The following is a 12,599-nucleotide window of genomic DNA, read 5'->3' as shown; positions in this document are numbered from 1 at the left end:
AATGCAGGATGCGAGACTGATGTGAAAACAGCCTGCTGTACTCCATTTTAAGAACGGTTCTGCCTGTTCTGTGGTCTGAAAGGAGGCAACAGGCAAACTTTACCTGGAACTCTGTGGGGGAAAGGAGAGAAGAGGAAAACCAAGCACAACATAATGACCGGCACCTATCAAGGAACAGAAGAGGGTAAGAGGACTGTGAGAAGGAAGGACGTGAGGAAATTCATCCAGCAAGTACCAAGCTAATTAAGCGATACACAGACCATCCAGCAAATTACTACTAGATTGTGTGGGGTACCTTTTTTATTTCATGAGCTGCAAAACGTAACTCAAGGGGCTGCTATTTTAGCTTCAGTTCTATTTAGTAGGGAAAAAATAATTGGGGATCTGAAGGCAAAAGGCAATTTGGAGGAAATCATCACAAAACACTACCCTCCACCACTCCAGAGAAGCAGAGAAATGAGTACAGCAGAATGATCAACTTAAAACACTCTGCAGATGCCAACAAATTCAGGGTATTAGTAGGTAAAGGCTATAGCAGCAATTCTAACACACAAAGGAGTTCAGAATTGGAATAGACAGAAGTAAAAGTACAACTGAAAATTATCCCAGAGGTACAGCAAATATAGAAAACATACAGGAAACATAGTAAGAGACCAGTGCAGCAGTATCAAGAGTACTTTAGTGATATGAGAATCAAACAAGTGATTCAATAAAGCCTAAATGCAAAAATCAGAGCATAAAAAGTAGCACAGGCATGTAGAGACAAAATGAGAAATGACAAATTGTAACTAGGCAGAACTAGGCAATAATAGAAAGGTCTGTGAATATGGTGAAACTAAGGAAAATGAAGGAAATTCCCTTCACTCATAGGGAAAAGAGGATTTACAAAAAGAAACAGTCTGAAATATTGTAAGCTTGTTTTAGTTTAAGCTTCACAAAACACGTTTGTGGTGGCCAGTTGCTCAATACAACCATCCTTAGAGAAGAGGATTGCCACGCGGACTAGCAAACGGAAGAATATTTTCCTAAATTAAACTCTGTCAAGTCCATAGGGACAAATGAAATTTCCCTAGGGGGGTGAGGTATATAGCTAGAGATTGCAGAATTAATCTTTGGACCAATTACAAGCATCTCTCAGAGCTTCTGGTAGGCCGGTAAGGTCTCCACGTACTAGAGAAAGGAGACAAATTACCTACTAAAAAGAAATACAGAAAAACAACTAGGGAACAAACCAGTCAGCCTTAGATTCCCAGAGAGAGTTTAAAAAAAAATTACTAAACAGTCAGGCTGTAAATGTCTAAAGGACAACAAGGATATAAGAAACAGCCACTGCAGATTCACCAGTGACAGGTCTGATTTTTTCTTCTTTAACGGGGTAGTGGTTGAAGGACAAAAAGGAGGTAAAATATCCTGCCTCTATGGCAAAGAGATCTCCTCAGAAGAAAGTTGAGAAAATACAGTCCTGATGACTCCTCCTGAATTTTCTGCTCCTGGCCAGTTAGTTCTGTTTCCACTTCTGGGACTATAAGCCCAAGATGGGCTGCAAACACTAATCTGAGAAACTCTGGTTGAATTAAAATTGAAGTATTTGCAGAAAAACTAATTGAAGAGCAGTCAAAATGCTCAGAAAACTTTGAAGCATAGTATTAGAATTCAAAATGATCTTGATAAATTGGAAAAACAATCTGAAATCAATATGATAAAACAAGACTTGCTGGATTATACTGAAAAAAATGTGTTTGTTCAATATGAAAACAATGGTATGCTGCAACAGAGGAGGAAAAGATAAAGTTCTTCATACCTGAAGGCTATTAAAGAGAGAACAGTCATCCCTTGTTCCATAGCTAACAGTAGGACATGAAAATATCAGCTAAACGTGCATCACAGAAATTTAGACTATTTAGCTGCTGGGAAAAGCTTGCTAGCTATATAGACAAGATGCACTGGAAATGTGAAAGGGGGAAGCACTGGTATATCTGCTATTAGAGGTTTTAAAGAAGAAATTAAACAATCCTTTCAGAATGATCCAAGTATAGTCCATCTAGACACTAGAGCTGGTGGATGAATTACATGGCGCCTTTGAGCTGGTAACCCCTTTGATGGTAACGCACAAGCTTGCTTCTTTGATTCTCTCGTCTTTTGAGAAGATGATCTGGCATGATCTGGCACGGCCCTTCTTCGTCTGTGGAAAAGCAACCTCTTTTCCTCTACTCTCTCTCTCTCCTCCATGTCCTAGAACTAGCTGCTTTCAAAAGCACTGTTCTGCCCTTCTACCTTGGCCACATCCCTCTCCCAGCTTCTGATGCATTTAAGTGCCATTTACATTTCAGTGCTCCTCTCTCTCCAAGTCCTCTGACGTCACATGGTTTTCCCTCCTAGTTCCAAGCCAATCTCTCAGCTAACCCCTTCAGTCTCTCCTGCTGCACCACATCTGCCCATGGGGCACTGCATGCCACAGCGCTTCTTATGCTGTGCTACACTTTGCAGCGAAGCAAAGAGAGCAGAAGGTCTCTCTCCCTCTCAAGTACTACTCACCACTGACGTTTGAGGTGAGACCCCAAGAGGAAAACACAGTCGGAGAATCAGCTTGGCTCTGATAGGACATCCCTTTATGTCACAAGCACAGACTCTGAGAGATTGCAGCCATGCTAGCTGGAGAGCTCAAACCACCAGAAACATTGGCAGATCCACACAGAGTCAGACTCATATTCTCAGCGTGTCCACTTGGCCAAGTCCCTCTTTCGGATAGAGGCCAACGTGCATTTCCTCCTCCAACCAGCTCCCAAACAGCAATCTTCTAGCTACAACTCCGAGGACACTCACCTTAAAGGAGAGCTTGGTTTTGCTTTCAGGTTGTTTCCATATAATGAAGCTGACAATAAGAACAAGGATTGCAGCGATAATCCATACAGTCTTTATCAGAACGCTTGGCTCAAGGGCAGTCAAGATACAGCTACCCACGATAAGGAAACCTGTAAACGGACACCAAAACTTACTGATTCTTTTTTTAGGTTGAGGAAAAAAAACCCAAACCACAAGTAGGCAAAGCAAAATCTGAAAGCTCAGCAAACAAATAGCAAACAAAGAAAAAGCTAACTGGAAGAGATACGCCCTTCTTCCCATACAGTCACACACCCCCATCTATGCACTTCTTTTCAAGTCAGAAATTCAGTGTTAGATCTTTTGTTACCTTGGCCCTTACAAGAGTTCTTCAAACTTACAAATAACCAGTAACAAACCAGGAAGTGAGCTGTCCCATAACAGTGAGTCCAAGGGCCTACTAGCTGGTTCACTGCCCCAGAGCTGTACTGCCTAGTGCTTACCAATGATGAAGGTTGAGATATTCACCACAGAGCCAGAGAATTTAGAAGGGTCTGAGTTTGGGGGACACAGTATGGCTTTGAGGGAACATTTCTCCTCTTCCTCCGGCAGAAATCCAGCCTGAGATTCACTGGTGCTCACAGACTCATTGTTATCTGTCTCCTCTGTTGTTCTAGCCATCTGGTATGCCAAATTAGGCTGCTCTGGCTGATACCTAGGAAAAAGGAAATGAAACAAAGAGGCTGTTGTCCTGGCACAGGGTACTGCTCATTTAAAAGACATACGGATAACCATGACTGATCCCCAGATCACTACAGTTTCAGAATAGGCACACACACAATATGTCTGCACCCTTCTGTTTCAGGGGAAAATGTGAGGAATACTGTAGCCATTCTGTGAGCAAATGCAGTCCACTATTGTCACCTAGAACTTGGCTGTAATTTCATAACTGTTTTAAGTGAGACAACCTACTCTTTCATAAACCGTATCACTGATATCACCAACACATGGTTGGATGACAGTAGCAAGGACTGGAGAAGAATATGGCAGGGGGGTGGTCCTTCTCAGGCTGTTTCTTTATCTCTGGTAGTTCAGCTACTGTGTTTTGGAGTTAAAAAGGCGGTTGAACTAACAGCTCAGCGGATATCACACCCTGGCAGCTGCTGATCACACCACAAAGTGCTATTCCTGGTGCCTACTCTAGTTTCTTCTATTAGTTTGTCTGCTGCCACATTGGGAAGAGGTGAAGCAAGAACTGCAATTTTTTTGTTGCATGTGTAGACACCATCTCATTCAAGAGGACCCCGATGCACAAACAGATAGATTCGTAAAGAAAAAACACTCTTCCAACCTTAAATCCCTTTTACAGGAGGTTTTTTTTGTGGATCTCTGCCACAAGCTTGAGGAAAGGAAAGGGTCGCTACAAAAGATCCCTTAAAATCCCTCCTGAAGGGATGCATTTGCAACAAGGGCATTTGTGAAATGTTGTGAATTGTGAAATGTTGTGAAATCTTTGGTGCAGCCACAGCAGGGTGTTAGTGACAGCACCTAGCAGCTTAGGCAACAGTTACACAGCTATTTCATCAAGCAGCCAACTGGGAAGGCAAATTAGCTGTCCTGGCCACTATGAGGCAAGCTGTCTCATACAGAAACCTGTGGCAGGCAGAAGGCTGAGCCCTGGTGACTAATCCATCACATACCACATGATAGGCACAACAGCTTGCAAAAACAAATTAGGAAGCCATTTACAGTTATACGGAGAAGCAGGGGCTGGGAAACCACACAAAATGTAACAAGGGCAAGGAAAATCCTCAAGCTCTGTGCAGTGAGGCAGGATGGACAACACAGGCACAGAGCAAAGGAATTACAGTAGGCCCTCTACCAGCTGACAGACAGTTTTTAGTTCCATGCATTTGCTGCGAGCAGGTAAAAGGTCTCCACCAGGCTTTGAATAACTCATTGAACATGTAAAGGTATTCTTCACTAGCATAATCTTCAAAATCCAGTGTTCGTGGGTAGAGTACTGTTGCCCATGAGGTGCCAAGCCATTAAAAGACTCAATTTTCAGCTTACATTAGGGAAGCGAAGGGAGTTCAGCACTTCTAGAAGACATACACTAAGGCACTGATCCTGCAAACATACACTCAACTTTCCTACTGCTGCTAGACTTTGTTACTATTACCTTACTTCCTGAGACACAGTGGGCCTGTGCGCAAGGGGGGCCCTTGCCAACTTTCTCTAGGACGCAGAACTGAGCAGGACAAAGGCAAACTCAAAAACCATACAGTCTGATATTGCTCCAGTACTGAGGTCACACTCACACCTTCTCACAAGAAAGATCCAGGAAAGGGGAACTCCTACAGGTTTAACCGTGAGCAGGGTCTGTTCTTTGAGCGTCTAGAAGCAGCCAGGCCTTTGAGGACCCTCTACCCTGCTGCTCACTACAGCTTTTTCCCTTTGCTTTCATAGCAAAGACTGTACGGAAAGAAATATCCCTCACCAGCCTTTTTCCTCGACTCCCCTTTCAAAACACAGTACAGCTTGACACTGTAGCCCCAGTGTGGATCAAGGGCAATGATGATGCAGGCACCCAGAGCACCCATCTCTCACCACTACCCACAGGTACATCTCCTAGGAGACTCAAGATCTGACCACTGCAGAGGTGGACCAAGGGAAAGCCAAGTTAAGAGGACACCCTCACAGATCCGATCGGCACATTTCTCCACGAAGTTAAAGAAACAAGCCCTCCACATGCTTTAGCTGGAGGTGTTCACAGTTTTACTGGGTCTACAGAAACTATGAGGGCATCTGACTGCCTTGTGTGGATTTTTGTCTATGTGGTAAAAGAGGGGCCTGCTTCTTTATCCATACCTCAATACCAATACGCAGGCTGCCACCAAGGAATAAGCCAGGAGAGTCCCAATAGACATGAGATCCACAAGATCTTTCAAGTCGAAGAGAAAGGCCATGACAGCTGTGGAAGGAGAAGAAGGCGAGAGAGGGAAGAAAAAATCAGTAACACTGTGGAACATTCATATTTCAAGACTGTTAAAGACAATGCAGCACAAGTGTGACTGTTGCTCAAAATTCAGCAAGGATCTTGAGCCATTCCGTAAAGCATGACTCAGTGCTTGAATACCAATGGCCCTGTCATGCTCCGAGCCTCACAGGCTGTCACAGCATAGTCGCACCAACTGAAACCAAAGGAAGCATTTATTACAGTAAAAGACAGATTGTTTTTCTTAAACAGGTGTTAGACCAGAATTATCTCCTGGAAGTGCCCATTCAGCCCTGCACAAACTATAGCAAGCACATATGACAGGCAGGCACCTCACCCTGGTGTCTCAGTTCAGCTGGGATGAATTCAGGCTTGTTCACACAAGGGGGACATCAAGGGCATCCTGAGGGAACATGCCTCTTGATGGGGCTTTCCAAATGAAGGTATAGACTACTTTCCCTTATAGATTACCATGCTTTAACACCCTCACTAGGCAACTGTCTGTTTATTATATAGATCTTTGAAAAAGGTCTTTAGAAAAAAAAAATAAGTCAACAGAGAACAGACACTATAGTCTGAAATTCAGGTAACTTAACACTGTGACACCGTTGGTCATATTAGAGGGCACGAATTTCAAAGCCTGACCCACTCTCTCCTTAATGCACTGCCTTGAACCAACACCAAAACAACATTTAAGGCCAACTGCCAAGTGCTTCCCAGGCCTGCAACAACACGCTTTGGTCCTATGCTCTACAGACCGCTCTGAGGTGATCTGAAGTGACTGCAAACTAAGTTTTTTACTCTATCTGGTTCTTTATTCCCCAGTTTTGATTCAAGGCCTCCTGAAGAGGAGAGGTGTCGGAGAAGTAGTTGTATAAAACTTAGTAGGGCCAAGGCTTCCCCTGCAGGAGGCTGAAATGTTTTGCAAGAGCTTAGAGCCCAACATGACAGTCTTGCAAGCGCTCCTCAAATGTGGCATGTCCTTATAGCAGTGGCTTATCTCGGATTTGAAGCAGTAAAACAGAAAGCAGCACTACTGTTCTGCTTGCTAATTACTTGAAGGAAGGGGGTGGCTGTGAGGAGAAGGTAAGCTGCTCTTCTTCGTTATGTGATAGGCTTAATTCCCATATCTTTGTGGAGCGTGAGAGGGAAGGGGAAGACAGGAATACTACCAGCTGTGGCTAACTGATTAACAGATGCCTATGCCACAGGGCCCGTCTGCCTGCCTCCAGCTGTTCTTCTTCTGCCAAGCAACTACCTAGAGGCTGTACAGGGTGTCTTCAGCCAAGCCAGACCAACAGCCCCGAGGATCCTGGGGCACAGCTGGCTGCCAGCTGCAGGGGGTTAATTATTTTTAAAGTCAGCAGTGCACACAAGGAGTGGATGAAGGCAGCTCTTGGTATGAGACCGAATGTCAGCAATAGGCTCTGAGAAGGAGGTATGGATACACCAACAGTTATTCATGCTCACCCAGGCCCTGCACTCGCAGGCCTAGGACAGCCAAGACATTTTCCGGGAAGTCATGCTGTGCAGTACAGCAGTTTAATAAGTGGGCTAGAATAAGGCAGACTTATCTGCCCCTGTGACAAGCTTATGTTTCCTTTCTACTCATTCATGTATGTCTTTTGGATCTTACCTGCAATGGCCCCTGATGTCACTGTTGCAATTATTGGAGTTTTTCTCTTCTCATTGACTTTAGCCAAAAATTTAAAGAGAAGACCGTCTTCTGCCATAGCATAGATTATTCGAGGCATTGGAAACATGGAGCCAAGGAGACTAAGGACACAGAGGGAGAAAAAATCTACTCACATTGCCTCATGCTGAGCTCAGGCACACAAAAGAAAGCATGTTCATGGCAGTACAAACATAGAACAGGTGGCTTTCACTCACTTCAGCTTCTCCTTCAAGCACTCCCTATAAACACCCATGCTGCTGATAGCTGACAACTGAGGTGCAGGTTTGTAATTTTGGATATCTAAACCTATCCATGGGGCATGGAAACAGCCTGACTTTCAGGTGGCAAAATAACCATAACCTTTATGAGCCTCTATGAGCTGTTCACCTAATTAAATAGGTCTGAGATGTTCTGAAGTAACAGCTCTCAAGAGTACAAGAGAACATGTACTGCCCGCAGCCTGCCCTGCCTCCCATCCAGATGGCTGTCATGCAGGCAACCTGCAGAAAGCCTACCCTGGATATGGTAATCCCCTTATGCTCCAGAAGATACACCCTGCAGTAACACAGGTCTGCTTTCCACCCCGCAGGCCAGGATGTCTTGCAGGCACACTGTGCTTGCGCTCTGTAGCTGCCTCCATGACTTGGTCACTGAACTCAGACTTATATTCAAGAGATGCACCTGCTTGGTTTGCTGCTAAGATAGGAGTTTCTGAAGTGATATTGGCCGTGCACACCTCTGTGATCTATCACAGGATGAAACCCTTCCAAAGTCAACAGGTCAGAATTTCATCCCTGGACTCAGTTCTGCTGCTAATAATGCAACACAGAGCTGGAGACATGAACGAAGGGAAGCTGGGCGAGAACAGAGCCCTGACACGTGCCATTTTAAAAAGGAGCTGGAGATATGCATTTGCCTTGAGAGATATACAAAAAGAGGAATGTCTTACCTTGTAGAAAGTGCACACAACGAACCAACAGCCACCGCGTAATTGGCTCCATCCCAACCTACATGTTTAAAGGCATTGGGTAAAGGGCTATTGGTATCCAGCTGATAGTAAGGCATCATGAGTGTGAGGGCAGCTGACACACCAAAATAGGCAATAAAGCAGATGAGCAGAGATGCCACAATGCCAATGGGAATGGCCTTCTGAGGGTTTTTTACTTCCTCACCTAGAACAAAGAAACTGAAGCATCAGGTAAAAGACAACAAAGAACTTCATCCCAATCTAACACATTCTGGCTGGGGCTTTCAAAGGCTCTATGGGCAGCGAGGCTGCAGTTCGCCTGTGTACAGAGCTGCATATTGACGATGGCCTAAGAAGCCCCTGTCATTTCACATACCTCACCCCAACTGTTTGCTCCTACTTCTGTTGGTCCTGTCACTTCTTCTGACATAAACATTTGTGGGGGCCTTGTAAACTCAATCTGGACTAAAAGCAGTCCTTACTCCAAAAAAGGTTATTTTTATCTCCAATTATTCCTGCTATCCCACTGACAGTGTGGTCCTAAAAACAGGTCAGTAGTCGCAACTGATGGAATAACAAATTACCAAGCAGTTAGGGAGCAAACACTGGGGTGAGAATTTAAGTTAGCATCTCCACTAAGGCTGTGAAATTGTAAAATCAACACCGCAGGTGCTCAATTACAGGGAAAGTGAGAGTTTGCACAGTACCTTACAATCACATGGATCTTTGAAAATTCCTCTTAAAAAGAGGACTTTTTCCATTTTTTATGGAGAATTTTGGACAACCAAGCTGGGATGAATGTGTAAAAAAAACACATCATCAAAATTCAGGCACTGATTAGTTAAGAAAGAGCTTTGAGCATCTCCCTTCTCCAGAGCTGTTCTCGCAAAGCCAAGAGCTTCTGATCTTTGCCATTTCAGAAGGACGAATCCATAAGCAGGAGGAACTAGACCCCATAAATTGAAACCAGGCAGACGTGTTTCCCTTCCAGGTCTGAGAAGCCCTAAGATTAGCTGGAATAATGCAGTCAGAGTTCCTCAAACTCCTTGGAACAAGAGGCAATACTGGGTTATCGGTCTCTGTGATGATCTCCTCCTCCTCCTGCTCTGGCTTTGAAGCAACTCAGTTCTTGATGAACCGGGAAAGTAAGGAGACTCCTTGCCTTCTCCAGGGAACTGAGATTCTTCTAAGCCAGGAGAAAGGAGCCAGTGCTGAAGGCTGCTCTCTCAGGAGGAGATCTCTGAACCCTTGGTGATCCTCAGTTTGAGGAACTGCTTTAGCTTGCAGACTCCTCCTCACAGACTTCCTCTTTCTTTGCCTCTTTAAATACTCCAAGCCAGGTGGAACACCTTCAGCTGAAGGTACTGAAACATCCTACTGCAGAATAACCTGCTGATTAAAGCATCATCTGGAGTTAGAGGTTCAAACTCTGCCAGTTATATGAAGCATCTGAACACGGGTTTTCCCAGGTACCTAACTGGTAAAACAGGTCATGCTAGTTGGGTTAGCATCATCAGCAAACACCCATGCAATTGGGCCCTGCAGGCAAAGTAGGAAGGTAAAAGCTGCTTTTTGGGGTTATAAGGTCTAGCTGCTTACCACAGCAGCTATAAGTCAACGCTACCTAGAAGTCAGGCACCAAGGGACTTATGACGTATTTGGCACTGTGAGAACAAGGAGCCAGCTGAGTCAAAAACATATTTGGGGCTGAGGTGTGGAGGGATAATGAAAGCAGTGTCCTGAGTTACCCATTAGCTAGCTATGCTGTATAACTTTACTGAAAGCCAGTCTACCAGCAAACAGGTTCATAACAGGAATGAAGATGTCTTTCCTCTTACCTGTGGTGGCAATACAGTCAAATCCCACGAAAGCATAAAAACATGTGGCTGCCCCTGAGAGGACTCCATTCAATCCATAGGGCATAAACCCTCCAACACCATAAAGCATTTCTCCCTGGGTTTGACTAAAAGGCATGGCACATGGTTAGAAGACATATTGTCTAGGTGGGAACAACAAGACTATTCACGCAGCTCACAGCAAAATTCAAAGCTGGAGTTCAGAGGAATGTGTTCTCCTTTTCACACAGCCAGCAGACAAACATCAGGCAAAACGCTAAGCCTTACCCATTACTGAAATTTGGACTTGCCTACAACAGCCTGGGGAGTGCACTTAAAAAAAAGGTTCAAAGTTCATGGTTTATTCCCATTCCGCATCACTTTTTTCAGGATAAAAATGTCTTGGCTAAGACAAGGAGAAAATAACAAAGATTAAAGTTCCTCTCCTAATATTACCATGTACGTGCATATGTACACATTTATACACATTCCTTGTCACAAAGCTTCTGAAAAAGCACAACAGGCAATTCTGAAAAATGAAGACAGAGAGACTTAAACCATCTCCTTTTACCTAAAATGGACTCAGGTAAAGTGTACGTGAATGCACATCAGAGATCACTGCAGGATGCTGTGAATGCCTAAAACACACCCAATCCTGAATTCTGAACTTCAAAAATTCTCTGTGCCAAGTTCCTATCCTAACCTTGCCTGTGACCACGATGGAAGAGAGGAGCCTGCATCCCTGGTAGCAGCGCAATCTCTTAAACATGCTCGGATCGTACCTAAAGCACAGCGTTAACACTAAGCTCATGAAATAGCGAATGCTTATCTCCAGAAAGAAAAAATGGTGGCAGCAAGGACAACAGATAGAAAAGCATCATGCGTAGACAGTGATAAGCAGGAAAAATCTTTCCCTTGAGTACCGAGGATCAGAAATATGGGGGCAGGGGAGTCCTGAATGTCAGGAAAAAACAATATACTCTCACATTTCAAAACATGACATTACTACTCATCCAAACATGACAAAAATACATCCCATTTGTGTGTGCAGGCAGAACTGCAAAATACTATGTAATCTCATTAACTTAATCTATTAATAAGGCAGGCAAATGCCTTGCTGGGCTTGATCCAAAGTTCAATAACATTAATAGGCAAGCTCCTACTGATTTCAGTGCACTCTGGATCATATGCCTGTTTTGAGTCACATGTGCATAAAATACCTTTCAGTTTAAGCAACTTTGGTCACCCAAAATTCAAGAAAAAGAAAAATTCAATTAAATAAATGTAAATTATAGATCTGCAAGTCGTATTAGGTCGAAGTATCTCAACTCTCGACTGCACAAGCTCAGTTGAGACTGAGCTTGTTATTGCAGAAAAGTTGCCTGTTATTTGCAGAAATCGCAGAGACAATCCAAACATGGATTACTCCATTATGGAAATTATGATAAAAGTAAAATAAACCCCTAGATATATTTTACAAAAATAACAAGTGCTACAGATAAGAGTGCTACAGTTACACTGTATTGTACTAATTACTAATTGCACAGGAACAGCATTAGGGAAGGAGGGGAGATTTTTCCTACAGAAGTCATTTATTTGCAGGGAAAAAGGTCACAGCAGGCTGAATTGTGTAGAGAGGCTCAGTAAGTGGCTTGTTCGTATCCAAGCTAAACTGACCCGTGAAATGTGTGTAAATCTGTCCAGCTAGTGCCAAACTGTACTTCCTTGCAGGCCAGCACAAAGGGTTTAGATAGCAAGCCAGGACTGAGTAGAGGTACATGGAGACATGTAAAAGCCAGAGCAAACAGTCTGTGTTGCACTGTCTCAAGCAAAAATTAACAGCCCTGTATCACTGACAGCCCTTCTAAGCTCCTCAATTTTGGCCTTGTGCAGGAAGAGAGGACTTTGGTCGAGCAACAAAATGTCATTAAAAATGGATTTGTGATATGCTTGCTGCAATGCACTAAAATAACCTGCAAGCTGCTTTCCATTTTACCTAAGCATTTAGGACAAAGTCTCCAAAAGGTACAACGGTGCCTCAAAGATCTTGCCCAAGTGTCCAAAGGAGCTACATAGCTATACACATAGCTATACTTGGCAACGGTTTAAAATAGACACCACAGCCAGCATGGTGCAGCCCTGAGTTGCAGGTTATACAAAAAACTCTTTTTTTCTCTAATTAGATGCCATATTAGTCATGACGCTGGAAATGCTCACTTATCCAGCAGGACTCACGTTCAGACTATATAACCCCTTTCAGTTTCATCTCATCAGCCTATCCTGCTTTCAGCAAACTCCCACTGA

General features: G+C 43.8%; 1 protein-coding gene across 15 annotated transcripts in view; it reads right to left on the bottom strand.

Moving 5' to 3' along the window:
- SLC7A1 (solute carrier family 7 member 1) overlaps positions 1 to 12,599 on the bottom strand; it is a 54,225-nt gene that overhangs the window by 8,499 nt on the left and 33,127 nt on the right. For all 15 annotated transcript variants that reach the window (XM_068930143.1, XM_068930151.1, XM_068930154.1 and 12 more), the window contains 6 exons: positions 10,299 to 10,423; positions 8,443 to 8,665; positions 7,455 to 7,594; positions 5,692 to 5,794; positions 3,324 to 3,535; positions 2,824 to 2,972 (listed from right to left, as the gene is read on the bottom strand). In XM_068930143.1, coding sequence (XP_068786244.1) covers positions 2,824 to 2,972; positions 3,324 to 3,535; positions 5,692 to 5,794; positions 7,455 to 7,594; positions 8,443 to 8,665; positions 10,299 to 10,423 — 952 coding nt within the window. The remainder of the gene's footprint in view (positions 1 to 2,823; positions 2,973 to 3,323; positions 3,536 to 5,691; positions 5,795 to 7,454; positions 7,595 to 8,442; positions 8,666 to 10,298; positions 10,424 to 12,599) is intronic.

This window comes from Struthio camelus, chromosome 1 (assembly GCF_040807025.1).
Source record: "Struthio camelus isolate bStrCam1 chromosome 1, bStrCam1.hap1, whole genome shotgun sequence".
NCBI lineage: Eukaryota > Metazoa > Chordata > Aves > Struthioniformes > Struthionidae > Struthio > Struthio camelus.
Note: the sequence above shows the minus strand (reverse complement) of the source record. Positions and strands in the feature narration are given on the sequence as shown.